The sequence below is a fragment of the Hesperophylax consimilis genome, chromosome 23 (genome assembly GCF_061612785.1).
Source record: "Hesperophylax consimilis isolate HC1 chromosome 23, BYU_Hcon_1.0, whole genome shotgun sequence".
NCBI lineage: Eukaryota > Metazoa > Arthropoda > Insecta > Trichoptera > Limnephilidae > Hesperophylax > Hesperophylax consimilis.
In genome coordinates this window covers 8041807-8067342 of record NC_142858.1, presented here as the reverse complement: position 1 = coordinate 8067342, position 25536 = coordinate 8041807, and the positions used below count along the sequence as shown (strand labels likewise).

Here is a 25536-nt window from a genome sequence, read left to right as displayed (position 1 = left end):
CTGGTTTTTTTGTTCACATGTTGTATGCAATGTAAATGGCATCTATCTGATCTGAGAGGAAGCCGTCCCTGAGGTGCATGCGCTGCTTCTCTCCGCGGGAGTTGATAGGGACTACCCCCGGGTCAACCACCACCACCACACCCACCACCAGGTGGTGCTCCTCCAGCACGGCGTTGGTTACCAGCGGGACCAGGTTCAGGGCCTCACTGTCACTGCCATCAAGCTCTGCCACCACCACCAGAAGATTTGTCCACGTGAACACAGCACTGCAAATATATACACGTCTTATATTATAATGCACCAATCATTTTAATTATTGTGGGACAGCTGTAAATATAGATTTAATTTAATTTAAACCATAAAAATAAGGAAAAAGACAAAGGGTACTTGCCATTCTGCAATCTTCTTGTGACAGCGCATGACAGAGTTTTCAATATCGATGGGGTGATATCGCATGCCACGCATAATAACAGTCTCATCTAGTGCTCCAACTACAAACACCGCATCGTGTTGATCACCTGTGTCAGGCTCCACATCACTTCCACCTTCTTCTGTCCCACGAGGAGCACCCTCAGTGCGCCTCAGGAAACCCAAATACCCTGTCCTAGCGTAAACTTCACCTGTATTGCCAGTTACTAATTTGGCATTGAAGTGATCTGCGTAATCACTCTCATCTCCATATATGGTGAAGTATCCGCTAGCATTGTGAGGTGATTGCACCCAAACCTCTCCCAAATGCGAGTCTCCACACTGACCCTTGGTTTCTGGGTTAGCGATAATGACTTTGACTCCAGGCAATAACTTTCCTGATTCCATCAAACACAGAGAGTGTGGGCTTCCTCTTTCCACTAGAGACACTCGGTCATTGCGTAAAGCACGGAGATCCACATAGACGGTTGATGGCTCCGGACTAGATGCTCCTTGTAAACAAATGGCTATATTTACTCTGCATCCAAAAGATGTGGACACTGCTCTCGGACTCAATCCCAAGGCGGAAAACAGTTTAGAGAAGGAAGCTGTTAGGTTAATTCTGGGTCTCTCTTCAGCTACAGCAACACATGTTCTGACACAGCCTAAATTCACTCCTCTCGCCTTCAGTTGATCTACTGAGCTTCCTAATCCTTTAGTGCATAACTCCATTACGCCGTATGAACAAAATGTGTCTCTTACTCTATACTGAGATACTGCACTAAGCCACAGTGCAGGATTCACTTCTACTTCTGAAGGTGGAATAAGGATAGAGTGATGACCAGAATAAATGCTACTTAAACACCACAAAGCAAAGCCAAGGCCGCAATAAGGATCCAAACAAAGGGCTATATGCCGAGAGGGGTACAACTCGCAGGCTAGTTTCATAGAGCGACACAGGGAGGTTACAGCCGCATGCGACATCTTAATTCCCGCCAACATTCCTGTTGTGGATACACTGAAATCTAGGTAGGCCAACATCTCCGCTGTGGGAGCACGATACATTATAGGTAACTTCTTCTTAGGCATGTCATCTGTATCTAGGATCATGGGCCATGATTTTATGTCAACCACATTACTGGCTTCTTTAGATTTAAGTAGTTTAATGACATTCTGATTGGACAGGACAAGTGCAGATTTACTGACATCCACTATCATTCTGACAGTGGGAAGGGTAGTCTGAAGATTTTGAGGGTGTGGTGGTCGAATGGTGACTGGAACGGCTCCCACATAAAGGCACCCGTAGAAGGCGCAGATCAACTCTAAGCCGGGAGGGAAGATTAGGGCCACATGTTCACCTGTGTTGACTCTTCCTTTCTCAAGCAGAAGATTTCCAATACGTTCTGCTTTTTTGTGTAACTCTAAGCAGGAGAGCACTTTGGCCACTGCTCCCTTTGAATTGAGCAGCGTGAAGATGATGTGATCTGATGTGCTTTGGGCTCTCCACCTTAGGATCTCCGAGATAAATTGGTACTGTGGGATATGAAAACACAAGTGAAAATATATTGATTTGTTCATATATTTGGAGTGAAAAGCTATTGCACTTTTTTATTGCTAATAGAAATGGCCATAAATAGATGTCTGGTACTTTTGATTCCCAATGTGAAATGGGCATAAGAAGAACTTAAAATTGGCATCCGAAATCCTCATGAACTTAAAAATACTGCTAAACAAATGCTATGGTTACCAGTAAGAAAAACAATTAAGCAACTTCCAATATTAAAATACTTTGGGGGAACAATACTATTGAGCAGGTGAATTAATTAATATTCTTGGTTTGTTGGATAATGAATGACTGAGCACAAAGAGAGCAAACCAAAGCAATATTCATTGTAAGATGAAGTGCTATGAAATTGAACCGGGATGGAAGCCCTTTTCTCTCTTTCATGCTGTCCCGTAGGAGGCTAGTCTATAACAGTTGGGAGACATCTCATTACGTCCACTCACCTTCCTGGCAGCGTCTGAATCGTCGGTGTGTCCCATGTCCCGGCCCTGCGCCGAGGCCAGCCGGTTGCCCTGCACCAGGTTGCCCACGATCACCGAGGCGGGACCCACGTCTGCAACACACTCGCCTGTTGTCGGTGTCACACCACACAACACACAGGTAAACATTGCCACAACAGAGGTAACTGACAAATTGTGACTCCATAGTACTAGACTACGTTATCTGTTCAACGAATCTACAGCCAAATATCCATCTTTTTATGTTATTCTATAGAATGATTCTTGAATACATTTATTATTACAAAGCAGCGGTTTATATTTGAAAACAATAATATTTAATGTCTTCTGTGAAAATTAGGGGTATTTCAAAAAATATATGTTATGCACTGTAATAATTTGATTATATGCAAAAACCATCATTCCAAGATGTTTAAACTGTTGGTGGTCGAGAAAATAGTATTTTCCAAAATTCTTCGACTGCAAATGTCTGAAGAAGATGTTACTAGTGAAGACACCATGCACTTTAATGAAAGCACTTATTGTTGTTAGTTCGAAAACCATTAATTCAGAAATACTTTCACGACCTGAGTTTAAATTGGAATGGCAAAAATTCTAGAACCAAACAAATTTGATCAAGTTACGTAAATAATTTTTGATAATAATGAAGCTATTCAGTTACCTCTTCTATTACTGTTGTGGCGCAATGTTGATAGGAGAAAAAATAATCTAATGAAATCTAAAGGATGATCTTCTCACTGCACATGGTCAACTTGGTTTTAGACAAAAGGGTGTGTACAAACTCAAACAAAGAGCAACTTTTATTTGGTGTTAATTATTTATAAATTATGTGATCCAAGCATAATATTTTAAAACATTAATCTTATGAGGGGTAATTAAAATAAAACACAACAATGGATTAATAGATGGTAAAGAAAATTTTTAAAAAATGTACTATGTTAAACACCTTTATTAAACAAACAAAAAACGAGTACATTGAAAGTGATTCAAACAATCTAGAAGTGTTTTATTGAATTTATAAGTTAATTTGTGACGAAAATTTTTCAGTATTAATGTATGTAAAATTATATTTTACATAACCTAACCTCGTGCAGAGAGTTGATCATCCCGCATTTATGGATGATTTTGTGAAATATCTAGTTATGAAAAAAATTATAGTATTTATTTATAAAAAGGAGTGTCAAAGACATTGTGAGTACTACAAGTCAAAAAGCAAAATTGTAGGAAGTATCTTAAAAAATGAAGGAAAGAATCTTAATATAACTCAAACGGTTCAAAAGCAAGTAAGTGTGTTTCAATGTTCATAAATTAAGTAACCAAATCATTAAAAATAAAAATCTAATTTGTTGTTGAATTAAAAGCAATCTTAATAGCCACATAGTAAAATGAGAAGTAACAGATGAGAGAATAATTGAGGAATAAATGAAAAACCAAATAAATCATGATACATATATGAAATAAAGTAGAACCTGGCATTAATTCGAAATCCACGGGCCATCCAAGAACAAAATGCTGAATTAATGAAATGTTACGAAAAGAAAAAGGAAATCGCCGAAAAGTCAAGTTTGCTGCTGATTACCATCGCGGCCGATCGTTCAAGTTGAGAGATAGGGTGTAAATTCATGTAAATATTTCCATGTTAATCTAAATTTTGAGGCTGATTACCATTGTAGCCAGCCTGCAAATTCATACAAAACAAACAATGTATTCATGTGTAAATCGAAAAATTACTGTCGCGGCCAGCCTGTAAGATTTAGAATTACGAAATAATAATACGAATTAAGACAATGTTTATCCCGTAAATCGAAATTCTACAGCATTTTATCTCAACGGCCGGCTTATCATATTCAGATTTATCAAATTATCCAGGTTCGAATTAATGTGGTTCTACCGTATATGTGTAAGAAGCTTTTCCTTGGGGAAATAATGGTGGGTGAGTCGGAACATATTACACAGTGTTTTACTAAACACTGCAAAATGCGGACTCATTGCATAGAGAGGTACAAGGTGTATTATTGCAAATATGAACAAGTGACAGAAAAGCGCATTTGCAAAAACGAAATAAGATTCTGTTAACAATTAACCATTATTTCCACACAATTCTGACATTAACTTTTGCCAAGATTAATAAATTTAGGTTGAGGGAAAGTAGACCATATGAAAGTAAAAAGCTTTGTAAATCCTCTCATTTTATTAGCAAAATGCTTTGCGCTAAGTAAAAACAACGCTCTATTTAATTAAAATCACTTTGTATTAAAGGAACGCAATGATGGAAAGTACTTAATCCGTATTTGTTACAACTAGATATCGGAATTCTGCCCATTTTGCCATAATTGCATAATTTTATCCTTTTACTAATAATTTGGTGAGTTTTTGTTTGTTTCCTATGTGGCACCATAAATAAAGCCTTGAGAAGAGCTAAAAGTTTTTTATCCTAATTTAAACCACATAACTTTTTAAATGCATTCTTACAGCAATCAATCAACCAAGTAAGTAATCCAAAGTTAAGTTGTGTGTATAATTTTATCACTAGTGTACAAAAGCTTTTCTGAAAAATCTGAATCTAAAACTATCAAAGGATGCAGCATTCAATGGCATGATACAGAATATAAAGCATTTAAAAATAAACTTGCATATTGTAGAATTTCTTGTTTTATAGCACATAAATTAATTTTATAACATATAATCGGATCTCTAACAGTAAACGCAATGTTATAAATCTAACGCATTTAATCGAGAGCTTAAGAGAGTATTGTTTGACAAATCGCAGATTAGCCTTGTAAAAGCAAATGATTGATAAAATGAGAGGATACGGCATAGTGAAGTATGGCAGCGGGACCAACCTGAATGGATTTCACGGGGCTTGGGCAGGTTGGTGACGCAGGTGTGGGGGCAGAGCAGGACGTTGGCGGGGTGGAGGGTTCCCTCCATGAAGCGGCGCTTGCACTCCGACAAGTGGATCCCCCCCAGAGGGGTCTTGGGTAGGTAGTTGGGTTGCACCAGCGCCAGACAGTAAATCCCCACCTGGTGGATCGAGTCCACCGCCTGCAGAACTCTTGACATCCACTGGAATGACTGCCATGCAAACGGGGAACATTTTGATAAGTTTATAGTCATGGCATAGATTTTCATCGCCGCAATTAACATCGCTTTACTGATTGACCTTCGCCCCTTCAAATTATTCATCATATCATATAACATTGGAAATCGCTTACAAGGCTATTCAGTTAATTTATTAATTAATAACAACTAATTAACTAACTAATTGATAGCAGCAATTCATCCACACTTATCAATGGCTTGACTATTTAAATAATGGTCATATATTTACAAGAATACTATATATTATGAATAATATCAATTATGTAAATACTTACGCCTCGATTAGAGTATGTACATTGCATAATGTTTTTGTTATGGTGAATCAATGTATTTTTATTTGTAAACCAAAAAGAATAACAAAAAATTACATGTTTCCCAAGATTTTAATTTGACAAGTCAAAGAATAAAATAGAAACAATATAAAATCAAAATAATCAGACCCAAAAAAACAAAATCTTCGCTAAGATAGTATATATTGAGTCTATGTATCTAACAATAAGTGTAAAATAAAATAAAATAAGCGCTTTGACAGCAAAACACATCACATTTCCGCATAATACATGTTATAAAATAATATGCAACACTTACAGCAAAATTTAAAAAATATATGTATTTAAGGATAACTCTCCTAAAATGTGTTTTAATCATGCAATAAATAAAACTTTATAATGAAAAAATGCATTTAAATCTATTTTGACTTATCAAGGTAAAATAACCAATAATAAAACACGCTTAATTAAGTTTTTTATACCTCTTTAAAAAAGTTAAACAATTTGAGCAAGACGGGAAAATATATTATTTGAATAAATGTTTAACAGGTTTCACTAAGTTTAATTCGAAATACATTTTAGGAGAGTTAAGCGATGGAATAGACAGTTTCACCTCTTCCTCACTGCAGTCGGGTCTCTGCTCGGCGATGACGCATATACGGTCATCTCGCAGGACGCGGATGCTGAAGACGGCGATGCGGCCGCGATAGATGAACTTCATGGGCTCGACCGCGAGGACCGTGGCGATGATGTCGTCCATGTTGTGCTTACGGCCGGTCACGGTCATCAGACCGTCGCGGGAGCCACAGATAAACACCAAACCTGGAAAGTTTATTAAGAGTTAATAAGGGCAATACTGCTGATGATTTATAAGATTCATATTTTGTCGATACAATCCTGGCTGAAATAGAATTCTATATCCCGGATAACTTCACACGAGCCCGCCAACATATGCTTCTGATACTTCCCAGGTGCAGAACTAACTTACCAATTCTGATGCCCCTGGGAAGGTTTACCAGGTTAATTAACTGCCTCGCAAGAAATGTGTTTTTACCAACTAACTTTAAGCACAAATCTTTAACTATTGTACCAACATATACATAACCTTTTTTGTCTTACATGTAACCCTATGCTAGCTATATTTTTAGTAATTTTAATAAATAAATAAACAAAAATTTCAGCTCAATGCAGACATTTTACATTGATCAGTAGTAATTCTACACATAAGAAATGAATTTGTCTACCTGCGATCATTGAATAGATAATACATACACATAAAGCTTTAAACAGAAACGCATTCCATGTAGATTTGGATGGAAACCAACGTCTCCACTGACATAGTTCCTTTTGACTATTAGATCGAGAATCTATCACCATTGTATACTTTGTCTGACATCATATAAACCATTCCATTTGATTTTGAATTTCTACTGACAAACAGAATTTGCATATTTGAAATTTAAGTTTTGTGAAAGACACTCATCATCATATTTCTTGTTTTCTTCATTATTTTATACCTGAGAAGATAAAAACCAATGGGGAATAAACTATTAGACTTTCATTTAACTTAAAAATAATTTATTGATTATTTTACGATCTAGCAGGAAGGCAACATCTTATAGAAATATCATAATTATTATTGTGATTAATTTTTGTACAACGCCGTGTTACTTCTTACTAGCTTTTTTCCCGTTGCAGGCAACTAATGGGTAAAAATTATTCGAGTAAGTGGATGTAAAAAATAAAAAATAATATGTATTTTGGTGTTGAATGTGGATGAAGCAAAGAGTGTGTTTCGACACTTTTGCTTTTTGCTCGAAACTAATGGGTAAATATTTGGTGCGTGGTGTAATGTTTGAATGTGAATAAAGCCAGGAGTGTGGTACTACAAAATTTTAAAAAAGAAATGTATATTTGGAAAAAAATGGTGCCAAGGAGCTTACTGATCATTTTATCACCGAGCCGTTCGGGTTGTGTATGTCGAGACGCGTAATTTGATACCCATATTGTATGTACGGTTTTTGTCACCGACACTCTTGAAAAGTCCAAGTGAGTTTAATTTTGGAAAAAACATTGCTTTATAAACACACAAAATGTAAAAACTTTTAAATAAAAAAATGTTTATAAATGTAATATGTATGTTTGCATGTGAATGAAGCAATGAATGTGTGACCACAAATGTATTAAAATATATGTTTTTTTCGAAAGAAATTAATATTTTGAGAAAAAAATGTGCCAAGGAGCTTACTGATCATTTTTTCACCGAGCCGTTAGGGTTGTGTACGTCGAGACGCGTAATTTGATACCCATATCGTATGTATGGTTTTTGTCACCGACATTCTTCAAAAGTCCCAGCGAGTTTTATTTTGGAAAAAAACATTGCTCTATAAACACGTAAAATGTAAAAACATTTATTGGAAAAAATTATTAAAAAAAAAACAATTAAATAATCCGTTTTTAATAGTAAATAACTTTCCCAAACTTCTGTGCTCCTGGTAGATTACAGCGTCCTCGAGGTAATTTTTGGCAGAAATGGCTTTATAAGAATTATCATTATGGAGGAAAAAAGTTGTAATTTCAAATTTAATTTAAAAAAAAAAAATTACCGAAAAAATATTTTCATTACGCAATTAGGTACCTACTCGTTAAAAAATAAAGAGATAAAAACTTTAAATTTGAATAACTCCCAGGCTAACCTTATCCAACTTCTGCGCTCCTGGTTACTTCTTATTTAGCCAGACAGCATTACAGTGTCGATCGTCAGGTTTAATATGCTTATTTTATTGATAATGTGACAATCTGCATAGATAAAGTTAGCACTCAGGTCATAGGCTATTCGATATGTTTTTTATTATTTTGTATTTATTTTCTAACTGGTCTGATTGAACATCTTATGAAATTTATTAACATTGTATGTAAAGCAAATGTAATGCCTACCTCCCGGTCCCAAGAAGCCCAGCAATCCTGTCCTGGTGTAGGTCTGTTCTCCCACAGGAGCTCCCTCAGGTGACAGGGGCTTGAGTGTGAACACGGAGGCTGTGAGCCCCGGCAGGCCCCAGTAACCTGTCCCCGTGCCCCCCGATAGAACACAGATCTCGCCCACCTCGTCTGTGCGACACAGCTGAGGAGTTCCTTCCATACGAACAACAGTTATCGCAGCTGTAATGAAATTTTTTTGATGTTTAACATTTGTAGTTGATATTAATAAGGTTAGAAGATGTTCATTGTAGGGTAAGAATAGGTAAAAGTAATTAAGATACTAGTAAATAATGGGTTTCTTAAATCAGTACTGCTTTAACTTAAAGATCTGTATGATATTATTGTTGATTATTATCAGTGACAGTCACTGAAATAAACAAATCCAAAACACTATTGATTTTAATATTGATATTATGTATTTCGAATACACACTGGCATAACCCTCATTATGGCGCAAGTCTTCACAGAGAGTCAACAATAATTATAAATTATTGCTCTTTTCAAGTTTATCAATAATAAACAAAGATGTTCAAAGTAAACAAAGCATCGGAAATATTAGCCCACAAAGGGCCACTTCTTTATTGCCCATATGTATATTTACCTGCATGCACGCATGCATCTTCAAATCTTCATTTTTTAAACATAGTCAAAACTCGCATGTGCTCTGGTGATCTCATTTTTATTGTAAATGATCCATCTGTTATTTAAAAAAATGCAACTTACATCCTGGCATGACCTGCCCGCAGTCCTGCAGTGTCAATGAGGTCAGGGAGTTTTCTTGGTCCACCCTGACCACACCGTGAGAGAGGCCGGCCATGGACAGCACGCCGCGGCCAGTGGATCCACCAGGCCGGCCGGCACGGCGCACGCACACGGTTAAGGCCTCGCTGGAGCACGCACATGGGCAGACCACTTCTGGCTTGAGACCTAGAATTATATACACTTTAATTGTGTGTTATCGTACAAGAGTCTCAATCGACCGATAAGTAAGCAATAGAAACTTTGGGGAATATTAAAAGAGAGCAAAGATTACTCTCGAAATTGAGTTATTACATTAGTATTGTATGTGTGACTTGATAAGATTTGAAATTCAGTATTCCTCCTTTATTTGGTCTGAAGTGAAAATGCCAAAGGCAATATAGTCATAACTCGTCCGTCTGCTGTGTCTAGAAGAGTTTCACTGCTACTAGCCAGCAGTAAGGGCAATCAATTGAGGAGGAATGAGTACAAACCTTTGGATTGAAACACTGAAAGGAACTGATCGCATGAGGAGAGTGACCAGGGATTGGCTCCATCAGCAACCAATAGCAGTCGGAGTGAGCTCAGTGATATGTCCTTGTGGTCCTTGGTAGCCAGCAGGCCCCAGTGGAGATCGCGGGACTTCACCACTGCTATGCTGGCCCTAAATCACAATCATATGTTCATAAATCCATAACATCAAACTTATAAAAGTCAATGACAAGATACTATCATTGTACAATCTCAATCAATGGTCTTACATCTGAGAGCCCCGTTGTAATCTCTCTTTCATTCACCTGTATCATTTATAAGAAAGAAGGAGAGGTTACAAAGAAGCCATCAGTGGTATGCCTTCATGGTTGGGTTCCAAACTATGTCACATTTGATTGACAATTTCTATTAAAGAATTCTCTGTCCATTTTGATTTCTGATCAAATTGTTAAAATATTTTTCGGATGAAATTGTTTGCTTTATTGACAATCAATGATCATTATCAAAAATCAATTGCTATGCATAATATTGACCTGTATTTGGTGATCATGTGCATCCAGGAAGCGGGGTTGACCTTCATTAGCGCATATGGAATGAAGATGACATGCATGCCATTGAGCACGCTGGTCAGCACGCCGTGCCACAGGCCAACCTCGCGCTTGAAGTCCAGCACGCACACCATGACCTCGCCCTCTGTGTAGGCGCAGGCGGCTGTCAAGGCACGGCAGTGTGCTAGCATGGCAGCGCGCGACACTGTTACTCCCATCACTGGAAATTATAATAATCCATAATTGTAGTGTAAATTCGTTATAAATTACACATGAAAGCACATGAAAAAACAACTTTAATAATAATATCACAATGGCCAAGTAAAGGTAATTTTGTTATAGAGAAAGTACCACTTTGAATTTAATATCTCTGTATTTAACGGCAGACATGTTTAGGTAAGGCTCCATGGTTTAGGATAAAGGTCTGCTATCTGGTACATTCTAGCTTTTTAAAAAATATATATAAACATATTTATATAGTTACTATATATTGTAAGGAGATATGTTTAACATAAACAGAAAACATGTAAATTGAAACTTTTCTAAACATTAAATATTTATTCCTTCAACCCCTTGAAAAATTGCTATTTATTACATTGATTACTAGCTGTACTCCGCCACGCATTGCTGTGGCTCAGTCTGTCTGTGCAGATAGAAAAACAATAGCGCGTATTGCTTTTACGTTCAACAGATGGCGCTGTTTTAAAAAAAGCTTGTTTTTACCTGTCACAGGTGACAAAAAACATGTTTTACCTGTCACAGGTGACAAAAAGCTTGTTTTTGCCTGTCACAGGTGATTTCTACAAAATATAGGTATATAAAAACACATGCGTATTCGAATGCAATGTTATGTAAAAAATTTAAAAGCATCGGTAAGAACTTTCGGAGATTTAAGATTTTGAACAAACGAACATTTACATTTTATTTAGGTACATTATTTCTTTGTACAGCTGATAAGTTTGATATGGGGCCTGAGGGAAATTATTTTCCTCAGGTGTGGTGTTAATGTAAAAAAAAATACAGTGTTAGAAAGAGAAGAATTTACACTAATAAGTATAATTTTTTTATTATCTTACCTGACCCATCCCCGTCAGACGTGTATTCAATGTAGGCGGGTGTGTCATCTGATAGCAGAGCCGGGGGCAGCCAGTCCCGGGGGGCGCGTGCCAGGTGCTCCGTCACAGTCCATTGCAGGCGCGGCCAGCCCTTGAAGCCCACCACGTCGCCCGTCGAGGATTTGGGCAGTCCTACAACACACATTCAGCATCATGAGAATATTGATCAAAAGTCACAAATAAACTTTGATAGCCAATACATGATACATAATATGTATTTTACAATATTATAAACCATAATACTAGTTAAATTGGTACTTACAATACATCAAAGGACAACAGAGGTCTTTCGATCAGACATAGTTCTTAGAAGAGAAACAGCCGTTTTAAATAATAATAGTCATTGCATCACTAAAATTGTCTTTTACTAACTAGCTAACTAAACTAACTAACCACCACACCATTTAGGCAGGAAGGACCGACCGCCAAACAATTCGGTATAGGCACACACTCCTTGCCTCATCCACATTCATACTCTTCTATTATTCTGATTCTTGACATGGCCCAACTCAAGTATCTGATTTAGATCGTGCCATGTCATCCTCGGGCTTGTGCTGCCATTCCTATGTGCGTCATATATTCTCCTTACACTCCTCTCTTCGTTCATTCGCTCTACATGCCCTAACCATCTAAGCGTCCCTAAAATTAACTTACTTTAAATAAATTAATAAATGTAGAAGATCTGGTTGGTTCAAATAAATTACCACCAATTTACTATTATTTAGGTAAAATGTTAATAAACAGTAAATTTGTGGTGACCAGAATGAAGCTTTTATGCATTTTGACAAAAAGATAATAGAATAGACAATTATTGCTAGTGTGCATATGTCTATGAGCTGAGACAATAAGTATGTTGTTTATAAACTTATGTTGGCAAAAACAAATATTACCTTTGTAACAAGCCTCAGAAGTGAGAGCGACATGTATCCCCGTAGATCCGAGCAGGAAGCCAATCTGCTGCGAGCCGGCGTCCCTCCGGGTCAGGGGCACCTCCACAGCCACTGGGACCACGCCGGCCTGCAGGCAGCCATACCAGGCGCACATGAAGTTGATGGGGTCATTGTTGGGGTACACCAGGGCGATGCGCTCTCCGGCCTTCAGTGGGCACTCGCTGCCCTTCCAAAAGGTCTTGTTGAGCAGGGCGTAAGCTATCTTCTGCGAGCGGCTAAGCAGTTTACCTGAAAGTAGAGAAATTACATTGTTATTTTATGATCACTGAACAAAATCTGATAAAAGATTCTAGACTGAAAAAAATTGAGCTGTATACATCAGGGTAATCGCACCGCAATCAAATATAAACAAATAAAATAATGAAATCCATTATTTTCATAATAAGTAGATGTCTGTAAAATGAGTTTATATTGTGGCTTGTCATACTTAGTCTAAATGACATTTATAATAAACAAATTTTTGGTTCAAAACAAGATATTTGTTTAACTTAGTCCACTTTATTAAGAGAATTCAAAAGGTAGAGGTAAAGAACTTACCGTAGGTCAAGGAGTTGCTCATCTTTCCATTAGGATCGAGGACAGTAGCGACAGGAGCTTTGAAAGAAGCAGACCCATATCTTTGAATTGCGGCTTCCAAATTCCTGGGAAGCCCTGAGGGTACTACCAACTGCTCTCCCACGGCAGGGGTCATGATGCCACCTTCGGGTTTAGGAGCATTAGGATCTTTAGGATTAGCAGCGATTTCCAGTTCGATATCGTCATCCTCATAGAACTCTGGCAGAGGCCTTCGTTTGGGTCTCTTGAGCGTGTTGAGGAGCTGCTGTATCTTGGCAGAAACTTTCCAGCGGGCTGTCCCATTGTCATCCGATCCAGTTCTAGAACATCGGTTCACTCGGTCTGTGTGCGTGTGTGTGTGCGTCACGTCTGGACCTTGGCCCCCTGAAATAAGCATCATTTTAACTATGCAAGTACCAATGTATTTACGCAATAGATATTCTTTGGAAAGATAGTGACTTGATAACTACAAACGAGACTGAGAGAAATAAATTCTTTTCAAATACTAACTAGCTTTCGATGTGCAAAGAGGATATGCAGAAATAATATTACAAATGTACACAGTTGTTGTACTGTAGTTGATGGGGAAGTTTTTAAAACTATAAAGATGAACTCACATGGCCGCATACTGTTCATAACGTCGGCCAGGTCGGCAATCTCGCGGTGGTGCTTGGAGCGGGGCGGTGGAGGGCGGCGAGGAGCGGGCGCGGGTGGTGGCGGGGCTAGCGGCGGCGGGGGTGAGCCAGACGAGTCCGAGGGCGGGGGCAGGGGGCCCCGGCCGGCACACTCTGCCACTACACTGTCATCGTCTGAACTGGAAGCTACAAAAGAATAACATTATTAAAAGTGATTGAACTTTTACCAACTGTTTAATCTTCCACTTCATACAATGTTGACTAAATAAATCTAGATTTAAAACAAAGAGTATTATACACATTAACACAGGCCTACGCCATCTTTGTGGAGGGTCTTCTTAACCCATTGGCACCAAAGCACGCCTATGAGGCGGGGATGCATCGAACAGCTGTTGAACATAAGAACGACTCATTCTCGTGCAGTATAATATGTCAGTTGTGTAGATATGTTAGGCATACGTTTGACACTTTACCCAACTGTGGAATCTTCTGGATTTTAAACCAGACTTCAACAAACACAAAACCAATGTAAAATAACAACATTTTTAGGAAATGATTGGAAGAAAGGATTCCAAACAATAAGCTTCTCATACAAAAGTTACTAGGCATGTATGTAGGTATAGTACCTTTTTATTCATTCAGATTGATTTTATTACAATAAAATTATGTAACTTATTATGTAACGGAAAAAAAAACCATGTTACATAAACTTAATACAATATAATATGTAATGTGTACAATTACATTGGTGGCGTCATATAATAAAATATAATGAAGACATATTTAGTGATCTGCGATTAAATACATGACAACAATGCATTAGTGAGGCCATGGAAAACCATTCTGAATGACAATTTATAACGTTTGGTCAAAGACAAGGCTGTACAACAATTTAAAAACATAATAAATTTTTCTACCTTGAAATCTCAAACAATGCTTTTGTCATGCTGCTCTTAAGCACTTATTTATGACATCACGTGTAGTTTGCATATTACTGTAAAACTGTGACAGAAAAAGTCCCAACTGCTCCAAACCTTCCTGAGCCAGTAAGACTATAGCATCCCCAATTGGGGTACATTGTGAGGCTGAAGGTAGGGAAGAGGGTAAGGAGGAAGGTGGGGAAGACCTTAGCTATTCATATCTGGTCACCTAATACTGCTGAAGCCATTTCAAGCAATGGTTGATATCTGAAATATGCTATCATTACGGTTCCAGTTACGAGAGACAGATATGGAACCGCTTCTTCGTCCAGTTTCTTTTGAAACTTGTTCTGATGGCTAGAAGGTTGATTGGTGTGAATAAGTTAATTTTGGAAGGGCGTGGTTAGCAAATCTCTAGGTTAAGGAATCAGTTTCTCTGAATATTTTTGTTCAAAGGTATAATTCAAATGTTCAAAAGTTTTTCATTAAAATAATTCTAACCTTCGAGACACAATTTATACATCTTTGGGATCTGGTAGGGAGACAGGAAAGAAAGATGTGTATTGTATCGTATCGTATTAATTCTGAACGCTGGTCTTACACCAGGGCGATACTGAGTATCTTCCACTTTGGAATGTGCCGCAAACATACCTTATATTATTTTAAATGGTCTAATCGTGAAATAACACAAATTAATCAAATAAAATTTACATGTGACCTCCGGATTGCCAGTCGAGAAAGTGCTACTTGAGGATGTTACAGAGATTATTATTTAAGGCTCATAATATCGAGAGGGGAGTGGGTTGACTCTCTAGGAGCAGCCGATTGTTATGGGTTGTCCAGGTGCTGAATTAGGGAAACTAAAGAAAGACTGTTCCAGAGAACTGAATCCTTTTAGGCCCAAGCTAACTTAAGGATAGCTGCTATGGTATTGCGGCTGAAACATCTCTTTCTCTTGATGACAGGTGTTGATTACGAGAAAGAAGGAAATTTTACATGAATATGTTAAAATGGTATACCTGTATCATGGCGGGGGCTGTCAGCCATCACGGAAGTCCTCTTAGAGGGCATGGGAAGGGAGGGCTTGGGCCGAGTCTGCATCGCCGCTAGCGCTTGCTGCACGGCCTCCTGGCGCACCTCTGTAACCAACACACGCATCAGCAACACACTCGAGTCGGCAAACATCTCGTACATGCCAAACAACAAAACTCTGAACTAAATACTTCTATTTATCAACATTTAAAATAATATTATACAGGGTGTCCGGAAACTCGTAGCACAAGCGAGAAACTGGTGAATCTATATCACATTTGGAGTTGATTTCGTAATGTAACTATCTTTCATTTGAGCTTTCGTTTTCGAGTCCGAAGTTGGAAATATTAGGGTAAAATTTGAAAAAAAAACAAACAGACGATAGGTGGTTAATATCAGCTGTTTAATGTCCTTTAAACAGCTGATATTAAGCGTGACAAATGATTATAAGCATAGACTCGACACCAAAAGTTTTTTTGACAATTAAATTGCAAAAAAAACTGAAATTTAAAAAAAATATCGAGTAAAGTTTTTTTTGGTTCTTTAAGTGACGTACATTCACCAGTTTCCCGCTTGTACCACGAAATTGAAATAAGTTTAATCAAAAGATGACACGGTTAAAAAGACGAATTAATTTATTAAAATGCAAACAGATAAAGATAGATTACATTCAACAGAACGAAAATATATATTTTTTTTTAAGTCACAAAAATGTATAATATAAAATGGTTCCATGATAACTCAACACAGTGACAATTCAACACACCTTTAAAAAGTGATATAAAGTCATTAGTAACGATGAAAAAAAAAATTTAAAACTAACCTAACCTACATAACCCAGTTAATAATTTTTTTGTTTCATCACTTTCCGAGACTTTATGTAACTTTTTAAAGATGTGATGAATTATCATTTTGATGATTTATCCGGTCACCATATAAAATAATACTTAATAATAATCATTTTAAAAGGCAGGCCAGATCAGATTATATTAATCTTAGCGGGCTCCTCACGGATCTACAAGGAATCGACATAAACCGGGTGCAGTCAGAAAGCGTGATACCGAGAGGGCTCCGTTCCGTATTGGCGCCCTTACGCGGGACGGTGCGGCGCACAGTGGGCTGAAAATCGCCTTTCATAGACATAGAGACTTGAATTTTCAAGGGTATTTTTTTTGGCTAGAAATGGATTCTGCTGATCATTACTATGCTATAAAATGTCGTACGAAGCAATTGCGTGTACAAATGAAGGAGTTATAATTTTTTTAAGAAAAATTTGTATGGCGCTGACATTAAAAATGAGGCTATCTCTGGAATCATAAGGTTGGCCGTTCTATCTTTACACACAGATAATACTACTATTTATTTGTATTTTTTTGACATACTTCATATTGTGGCGCAAGGTGCGATTTTTTTTTTAAAAATCCTTAAGTTGAAAAAAAATCTTTTTTTTTGTTGATGAATCATTTTAATGCTTAAATGCTTTATATATGAGTATGCTTTGTCTAGTTTACAATATTTTATTTACACTGCAAGCCAAAACACTGTGCAAAGTGGGCTGAAAATCGCCTTTCATAGACATAGAGACTTGAATTTTCAAGTGTATTTTTTTTGGCTAGAAATGGATTCTGCTGATCATTAATATGCTATAAAATTTTGTATGAAGGAATTGCGTGTACAAATGAAGGAGTCATCATTTTTTTAAGAAAAATTTGTATGGAACTGACATTAAAAATGAGGCTATCTCTGGAATCATAAGGTTGACCATTATATCCTTACATACAAATATACTACTATTTATTTGTATTTTTTTGACATACTTTGTATTGTGGCGAAACTTGTGATTTTTTTTTAAAAATCCTCAAAGTTGAAAAAAAAACTTTTTTATGTTGAAGATTCATTTTAATGCTTAAATGCTTTACATATGAGTATGCTTTGTCTAGTTTACAATATTTTACTTACACTGCAAGCCTAAAAGCATTTAAGCATTAAAATGAATCATCAAAATTAAAAAGGGTTTTTTTCAACTTTGAGGATTTTTAAAAAAATAATCGCACCTTGCGCCACAATATGAAGTATGTCAAAAAAATACAAATAAATAGTAGTATTATCTGTGTGTAAAGATAGAACGGCCAACCTTATGATTCCAGAGATAGCCTCATTTTTAATGTCAGCGCCATACAATTTTTTCTTAAAAAAATTATAACTCCTTCATTTGTACACGCAATTTCTTCGTACGACATTTTATAGCATAGTTATGATCAGCAGAATCCATTTCTAGCAAAAAAAAATACCCTTGAAAATTCAAGTCTCTATGTCTATGAAAGGCGATTTTCAGCCCACTGTGCGGCGCAGCGGCGATTTTCCGTACTTCCATTGCCCGCATTCTAACTGCACCCTATTTATGTCGATTCCTTACCGACCCGTGATTGAGCGGGGTTAATAGTAGTTATATAAAGTTAATCAAAAATAGAAAATATTATTATGTTGGATGATAACTGCTTATTTCCAATGACGACGATGACTAACCATTCGCCATAAAACTTATTATGTTCGTAAATAATAATGAACTTTCATTTATCTAATGTCAAGCGTGTTACATACGAACTAATCATGCATTCTAATACTACTTGAAGTCTATTTTCAACAATAACATTTACGTATTTTTTATCAAGATAATATTATTAGATATATGTAGGTACCTACACACAAATGGCGACTATGCTATTATAATCTTCTATTCGCTAGGGTAATAACCATAACAATATTCAGCGTACACCTTATCTTTAAGAAACATTGCTAAATATACGGTATTACAAATAAAGTTTATTGATCTACGAAAAATACAATATAAAACTGCTATAATTTTAAAACTCATCATTGCGTGTTTTGAAATTACACCGCAAAAAAGTGATACCATGATAATATAAACATACAAACATTTAAACAAGATGCAACATACAAATGAAAAGCATGACATGAAATAAAATCCGTAGAAAACAATAATTACACAAAAACCAACATGCGTGATTATGAATCAATTAATTCCTTTGGTCCCCTTCACATCATGCACAAGAAATTTGACGTAACAATATTATCCTCGCATACACAGACTTCACCCGACACGTACCCACATCCACAACCATCAGATGAGCAATGGAAAAATATGAGAGTAATCAAAAGCTTACCTAGTGATAGTGCAGTGATAATGTCAATAATATGAGCTGTCTGCAGAGAAACGGGTAACACACTAATAACTATTTATTATGATCAACCTCGCGCCTGGGGGCTAGCAACGCTTTGGAATTCCTAACATTTGTCCCACGTTTGAATGAAAGTGAATTTGTTACCGTATTACATATTATATGCGCTTGAGAAACAACACTGAAGCTGAATCGGTTAAATAACCAGCAAAAACACTCGACGAAGATACTTCACACCAATATTATTGTCTGTTACCTTTATCTCCAAGAAGAATACACCTCCGTATTCTAAATCGCGATTGTTACGATACATCCTCGATACATAACCATCTCCAATGCCAATTAGAACGTAATAACAAAAATGATTGTTTCGAAAGAGTAGTCACTAGTCACCGAGTCGATGACAGCTCCGAATGACGACTCAGAGCACGTAGGTATAATTTCTACAAAATTTGACACTTATCTAATTTCCAAAGAGCGCCAATTTGAAGGCGATTATAACGTCAGCACGTCATTGGATGTCGAATCGTCCATAACACTAACACTTGCTTGAACAATGCTTTATTTGGCCAGTGTCGCAGTCAGTTCCCTGATCAGTGCAAGGAAGCAAATGATTGAATAATGCAAGCAATCCGTGACACTTGGTAGGTACCTACTTACTACATATAGGTAGACGCACACAACAAAGAAAGTATAAGCCAAGCGAACTTGTCTTCGAACACAACACAGGACCGACAAACTGACATTGAGAGACCCTCTCGTCGAAGACATTGTGTTTTGTAGATAATCTGTAATGCTAATAATATTTCAACCTATTGACTTGTTAAGTTATCATTCTATTGGATGCACATAATATTGAAAATAAAGGGCAACAACACTCAAGTCAGTCACGTACACAAATTAATAATAATATATTTTGTAAATACACAGATAGTAATGTCTCAGCTAAATATTATGATACTAAGTATGGCGGCAATTTCAATTCATTATAATAAATAAAGATGTAAATATCGCACATCTACGTATTCGTATTATACAATAACACGAATACAAACATTAAGTGATCAAAGGTATGAGACAAAAAAAAATAATTCAAAGGCTAAATACGACTATATCAGTATTACGTGTCCCATGCCCTGCAATGCAATGACATGAAAAACCATTTTAATCTTATTTGTATATTCATTTTTATTTCTGTTAAACGTTGGCTTTAGTAGGTACCTACATTATATAAATAAGTATTTATTGTCAGGTATACGCGTAACAAATATCAAAGCGATATAGGCTCTAATAAGAAATCTGCGGTTATTATCACATCTGCCCGTCGTCTCACAGGTCGGTAAGCAGTCGACATAAAACTACTGCTGCAAGACCCTGCGCAGAAAATTAAGTTCGCTCTCTCTCTCTCTGGTTTCAATCCTGGGATTGGTTTGCAGCAATTTCATCTAATCTCCTCTTCCATTCTTCCCTGTCTTGTGCGGCTCTTTTGACTTGTGCATATGATGAGCAGCGCACGTCCACCAGCAGGTCCTCCAGGTACTCTCGGCGTGGGCGTCCCCTAGAGTTGGTCCCCTCGGTCATACCCTCCATTATGACAAGTTCGCTATAGTAAGGTAACGGTCTGCAGCGCAGTTCGATGTGGAACTTTGTTGCGCAGGTCTTGCAGCATTCGGTTTATGTCGATTGCTTACCGACCCGTGGGACGACGGGCTATGTTTACCCTATATGGTTAACAAACCTTAGAGTAACAATATACACAAACACGATTCAAACATGTATTATACGTTCGAAGTTAAATTGGAAAAAGTGTACGCTTATTATTAAAATCAGCAAGTGGAAAAAATGAATAAATGATTGAAATTAATAAAATACTTCGTTTTTACCACTAAACTATCTAAAACGTGGTAAATCGTCATAAATAAAATAATAACCTACTTTAACTAACAAATTTTTTTTCCAGTTTTCGTAAATCGATAACATTTTATCTTAAAAATGACAAGTCGCCTTATAATTTTTATAAAGCAATATTTCCTAAAATTTCTGATTTCTATTAATTTTTTTTAGTATTATCATGTAACTTATAAGTTAGTAAGTCAAAGAACTGAAAAAGTCAATTGGAATATCTCAAAAGTGGTAAAAACGAAGTATTTTATTAATTTCAATTAAAATGGTGCCACAAAATAAGTTTGCTGTGTTAGAAGAACGAATAAATGATTATTTTTAAAATTTATAGGTACCCTGATTCATTGGTAAGTTTAAATTTTTTTATGAGTTAATTGAGTTTTATGTTTGTTTTTGCGATAAGCTGTTAACTGAGCGCATGAGCTTGTCATGAATCCAACAGCCTTTTTGTATTTTTGTGACTTGTAATAAAACTTTGTGTTGATAAAGCCAATCCACGTGAGCCAATTCCACGTGATAAATCTATGTTATGCCATTTCTGCATACTGTACACAAATGACAACAAAGATAGTTGGATGATAGTATTACATACCACTGAAGGTACATATAACCCAAAGGAAAGATATTAGATTCTGATAAAGAAAGGTTCGACGAAAGTTTTGCCGGAATATTTTCACTGAAAAAAATATTAAGGGAGTATTTCCCATCCCCGTCATGCTTATCCATAGGATAACGTATATTTTCAATTTATGTATTGTTCATTTATAATGTCCGAGTATACTATTCGCCACTCCAACCTATGAATAGTGGTTATATATCGGATATTTTAGCCGAGATTTCTACATATTGCGAGTGTATATATTAATACACGTCATCTTATGGATAAGATATTAATCAAGAGGATTGTATAATACCCTATAAGGCAGAAAAGGGAAGATTGAAAAGACAAGAACTCATATTTCTATATAAAATTCCGGACATGTCAGAACGATTCAATGGTCTTCTTGCAATACAATTTTCAATATTACTAAATCCTTTCAAATGTAAGAGAAATAATCTCACTGAGAAGATAATACGTACATTTATAAATATTAACTGAGAAAGAGGAAACCGAGGAATCATAATATTTATATTTAAAATTCCGCACACTTGGGAGAAGGTCAGAACGATTCAACGGTCTTGTTGCGGTAATGTTGTAAATAATAACAAATCCATTCAAGTTGTGACGTCATTAAATGATTTCGTCAGAGAACCACACCGGCAGCTTTCCGGTTCGGAACAATATAAAGTTCCTTTCGAAATACAACCACGGGCCATAGAGATACCACGGGCACAGGCGCGGGCGATACCACTCGAGAAATAAAAACGAAACTACTCGTTGAAGAATTTTACCAACAACTAGTCATTATAAGATGGGTTTCTCTGTTGTAACGAGAATCTAACGAAGGATAGTATATTTCCTCCAAGGGTCGAGGGAAGTGAGGCGGTTTTGAAGAAACGAAGTATCGAAGCAGGTGACTACTTACGAGTATAATATACAAGATTCCAATCAAATATGTGGGTAGGTACCTACCTATGACTGTAATAGTTCTACATTGTTCATTGTTCAAACAGACTTATGGATAATTTTTTCACATAACTTGAACAATTCATCAAATTTCAAGTTAATATTAAAGTTCTGTAAAACAACTCATAGTGGAATGTGAAAGTCTATTCAAGTTCTATGAAACAATTGGTCCTTAGTGGAATAATAACAAAATTTGAATGTTATCTTCGAAATTTGATGAATTGTTCAAATTCTGTGAAACAACTGGACCTGTGTCTGTTTGATTTCTCACTGTTTGAAACATTAAATTCAAACGCGCAATGAATATAATAATAATTACTGTTTTATAATGAATTTCAATTTTTATTTTTTTCTTTTCGAGTTTCTTATTTGTAGGTAAATACGAGTGGCAACAGTAAACTTTTCAAACTAAACCTGTAATATTATTTTATGCTTGTAATCAAATTGTGATAAGCCACGTTCCAGGTTAGAGTTGAATGCTTAAAAATAAAAACTGTAATATTATTGACATGGAAACTTTTATCAATTCTACGGCTTCTCAATAATAATTAGTTATGCAACTTATTTGTCTATTCTTAAAATTGAAGGGAGTTGGTTCGAGAGAGGGCGGGGTAACCACGATCTAATAGGTATTCCAAGTAGGTAATAAGTATACCTAATGTGTAGGCTTGACTCATGTTGGGTAACTTTAGAGGTGGAGTGTCTTGTACATATCTGTGGTTTTCACCAAGAAATGGATATGACGTGAAAGCAACGAGATTGCTTTGAGTCGGACCCAAACTGCTGCAGGCGAAATAGTTTTGTTTGAAAATTGAAACACTCGGGGCTAAATGCAAAATGTCTCATTGAGACGCTACTACATCTCGTTTTATTCACCGTAAATAGAGGTGACCGAAACAGACATTATCTAAACATGAATGACAAATAACGCGGAGAACCAAAATGACTCCTAGACGACAAAGAGCTGAAAATAAACTAAACTAATACAATAAATTTTACAGAAACTTTGAATTAGGTACATATATACGTACCACAATATATTGTTAAAATGTACACTTTTCTTCCATTTATAAGAAAATGCTTCTAATGGAAGAGCAGTATAAATCATAAGATACAAAATAACCCATTGTAAACTTCATTTTTTATGTTATGTACAAAAGTTTTAATAATAAAATATATAAATTTAATTAAATCCGATTTTTTTATGATTGAATCATACAAGCGTATTGCGATTCTAAAACAATGATTCAAGAATCGCTAATATTGTCTTCAATGATTAAATATTACAATTATAGTTGTAAATATGCAGGCGAAACGCCTACATAATGCGGCGAAACACTGATATTCCTAAGAACTAAAAAGCAAATTTTAAGAAGTAAACAATTTATTGTAAATTGGGCATGTAAATTAATCGTGCAGGTACTTAAAGCGTCAACGTAAACTAATCTGTTCAAATCTCTATTACCAATAAGTAAAGGTTATTAGCTTTTCCGGCTTCACGCTAAATTTAAGCACGTTTCGTATTGTGTCCGCCTAAACGAGATGAGCACCACCTGCCTATCCTGCCATTAACGGGGTTTTGGCCGATTTACGCAATTACATTCTTATATTTTATAGATTTTAAAACCTACACAAGTTTCCTATAACTGTGATTATCTTCCATACACATTTAAAAGGCGCTCGTCATACTTTGTACCTTCATTTTTAAGACCATGCAAAAATGTACCTAGGTATTTTCCAAATCGGAATTTATGTATCTGGGGATGCCAAAATTGCAAATAAATTTTACAATTTGACCTACACGACTTTGATAACATGTCATGAAAATCAGACAATAAAATCGGGGTTCTTAATCGTATGCCCTGTTCACATTGGTTGTCAGTCAGGTTGTCGGTAATAACACTGTCATTGACTAGGAAAAGACAATGGGACCATTCCTCTCTCAGCATTGCTGTATTCTTACGAGCGGTCATCATGATCTCAATTTAAGAGTGCCCCTGTCTCTACAGTGTAAAGGTAGGGGAGCTATTTCGAAACCGGTTGAGCAGCGTTGTGAGGCGGGTTAAGGCAGGGGATGTAGGAAGAAATAAGAGATTATTGTAGCCCGGATCATATGAATGAGGAAAAAGAGATGCCGGTAGCTCGTTCCACGGACGAGCTGTCTTACACAAAAAGCGGCCCGGACCGGCCCCAATTGTGATAAATTGATGTTCCGTGTGTTTAGCTCAAAGAAGAAAATTTTATTGAAAATAGTATATTTTTCAATATTATTTAGTAGGCGTACATAGCCCATTGTTAGCAAGCTGTCCATAATAAATAGGCAGTGTTATAATGTAACTTTGAAGAAATGGCTAACATGAGGGGTCACCAATATAAAACCAAACAAATATTTGTGTGATTGAAACAAGAATAGTGTAATATTTTAACCAATCGAGGATTCGAATAGAGATGAGGAAATTAACAAACAATATGAAGATGAGAAAATTACAAATAAAAAAATTAACACCAACACATCAATCTGTCCGTTTTGGAAAATGAATTCCTAGTTAGGAGGACTGCAAATATATTAATTTAACGATAGAAAAAAATATGAAAAATAATAATAAGCTGCCACGTTACCCACCATTAGCATATACTTCTACAGAAATATAGTCTGCATTTTTCCGCTCGAGGACCGAAGCATAAACTTCCTCAGACTACGAAGAAGTCAGTGTTCCCCACCGTCCTCCGATACAATTATTGATAAAGAGATAATCTATCCGATCTGCGGGAGGCGGGGGGCGGGCTGGAAGGAGTGCGGGACGGGGAGGGTAGGAGGGGGGAGGATGGACCGGTCGCAGCCTCCGAAGCGGACGAACCTGTTTTTTTCTTCTCAGGGAACACCGAGTTGTGCCCGCGAGCCAAAAGGCCGGAGCCCAGTGGACGTATGAGTGGCAATAAAAGCAAGCAGTAAAGATAAACCAATCTGTTATGTTTTTAGGTTGTTTTCCGTCGTGCAGCAGGTCGCCTATTCGCAAAAAAAGTGCCCTACACAAATTATTCAAATATCATTATTATCATTATTAATATACTACATACCCATAAGGCATGTTACATTCATAC

The 25536-nt window shown here is 36.6% G+C and overlaps 1 protein-coding gene across 11 annotated transcripts in view; it reads right to left on the bottom strand.

The window, feature by feature from the left end:
* Positions 1-25536, bottom strand: part of DIP2 (disco-interacting protein 2) — a 167723-nt gene that overhangs the window by 3193 nt on the left and 138994 nt on the right. For 6 of the 11 annotated variants that reach the window (XM_089645930.1, XM_089645931.1, XM_089645932.1 and 3 more), the window contains 14 exons: positions 15753-15872; positions 13796-13999; positions 13161-13562; positions 12564-12851; positions 11635-11805; positions 10544-10778; positions 10013-10182; positions 9504-9707; positions 8739-8960; positions 6415-6623; positions 5274-5505; positions 2416-2540; positions 392-1941; positions 1-266 (listed from right to left, as the gene is read on the bottom strand). In XM_089645930.1, coding sequence (XP_089502056.1) covers positions 14-266; positions 392-1941; positions 2416-2540; positions 5274-5505; positions 6415-6623; positions 8739-8960; positions 9504-9707; positions 10013-10182; positions 10544-10778; positions 11635-11805; positions 12564-12851; positions 13161-13562; positions 13796-13999; positions 15753-15872 — 4385 coding nt within the window. In that variant the 3' untranslated portion in view covers positions 1-13. The other 5 variants (XM_089645935.1, XM_089645927.1, XM_089645936.1 and 2 more) reach the window with 3 other exon arrangements.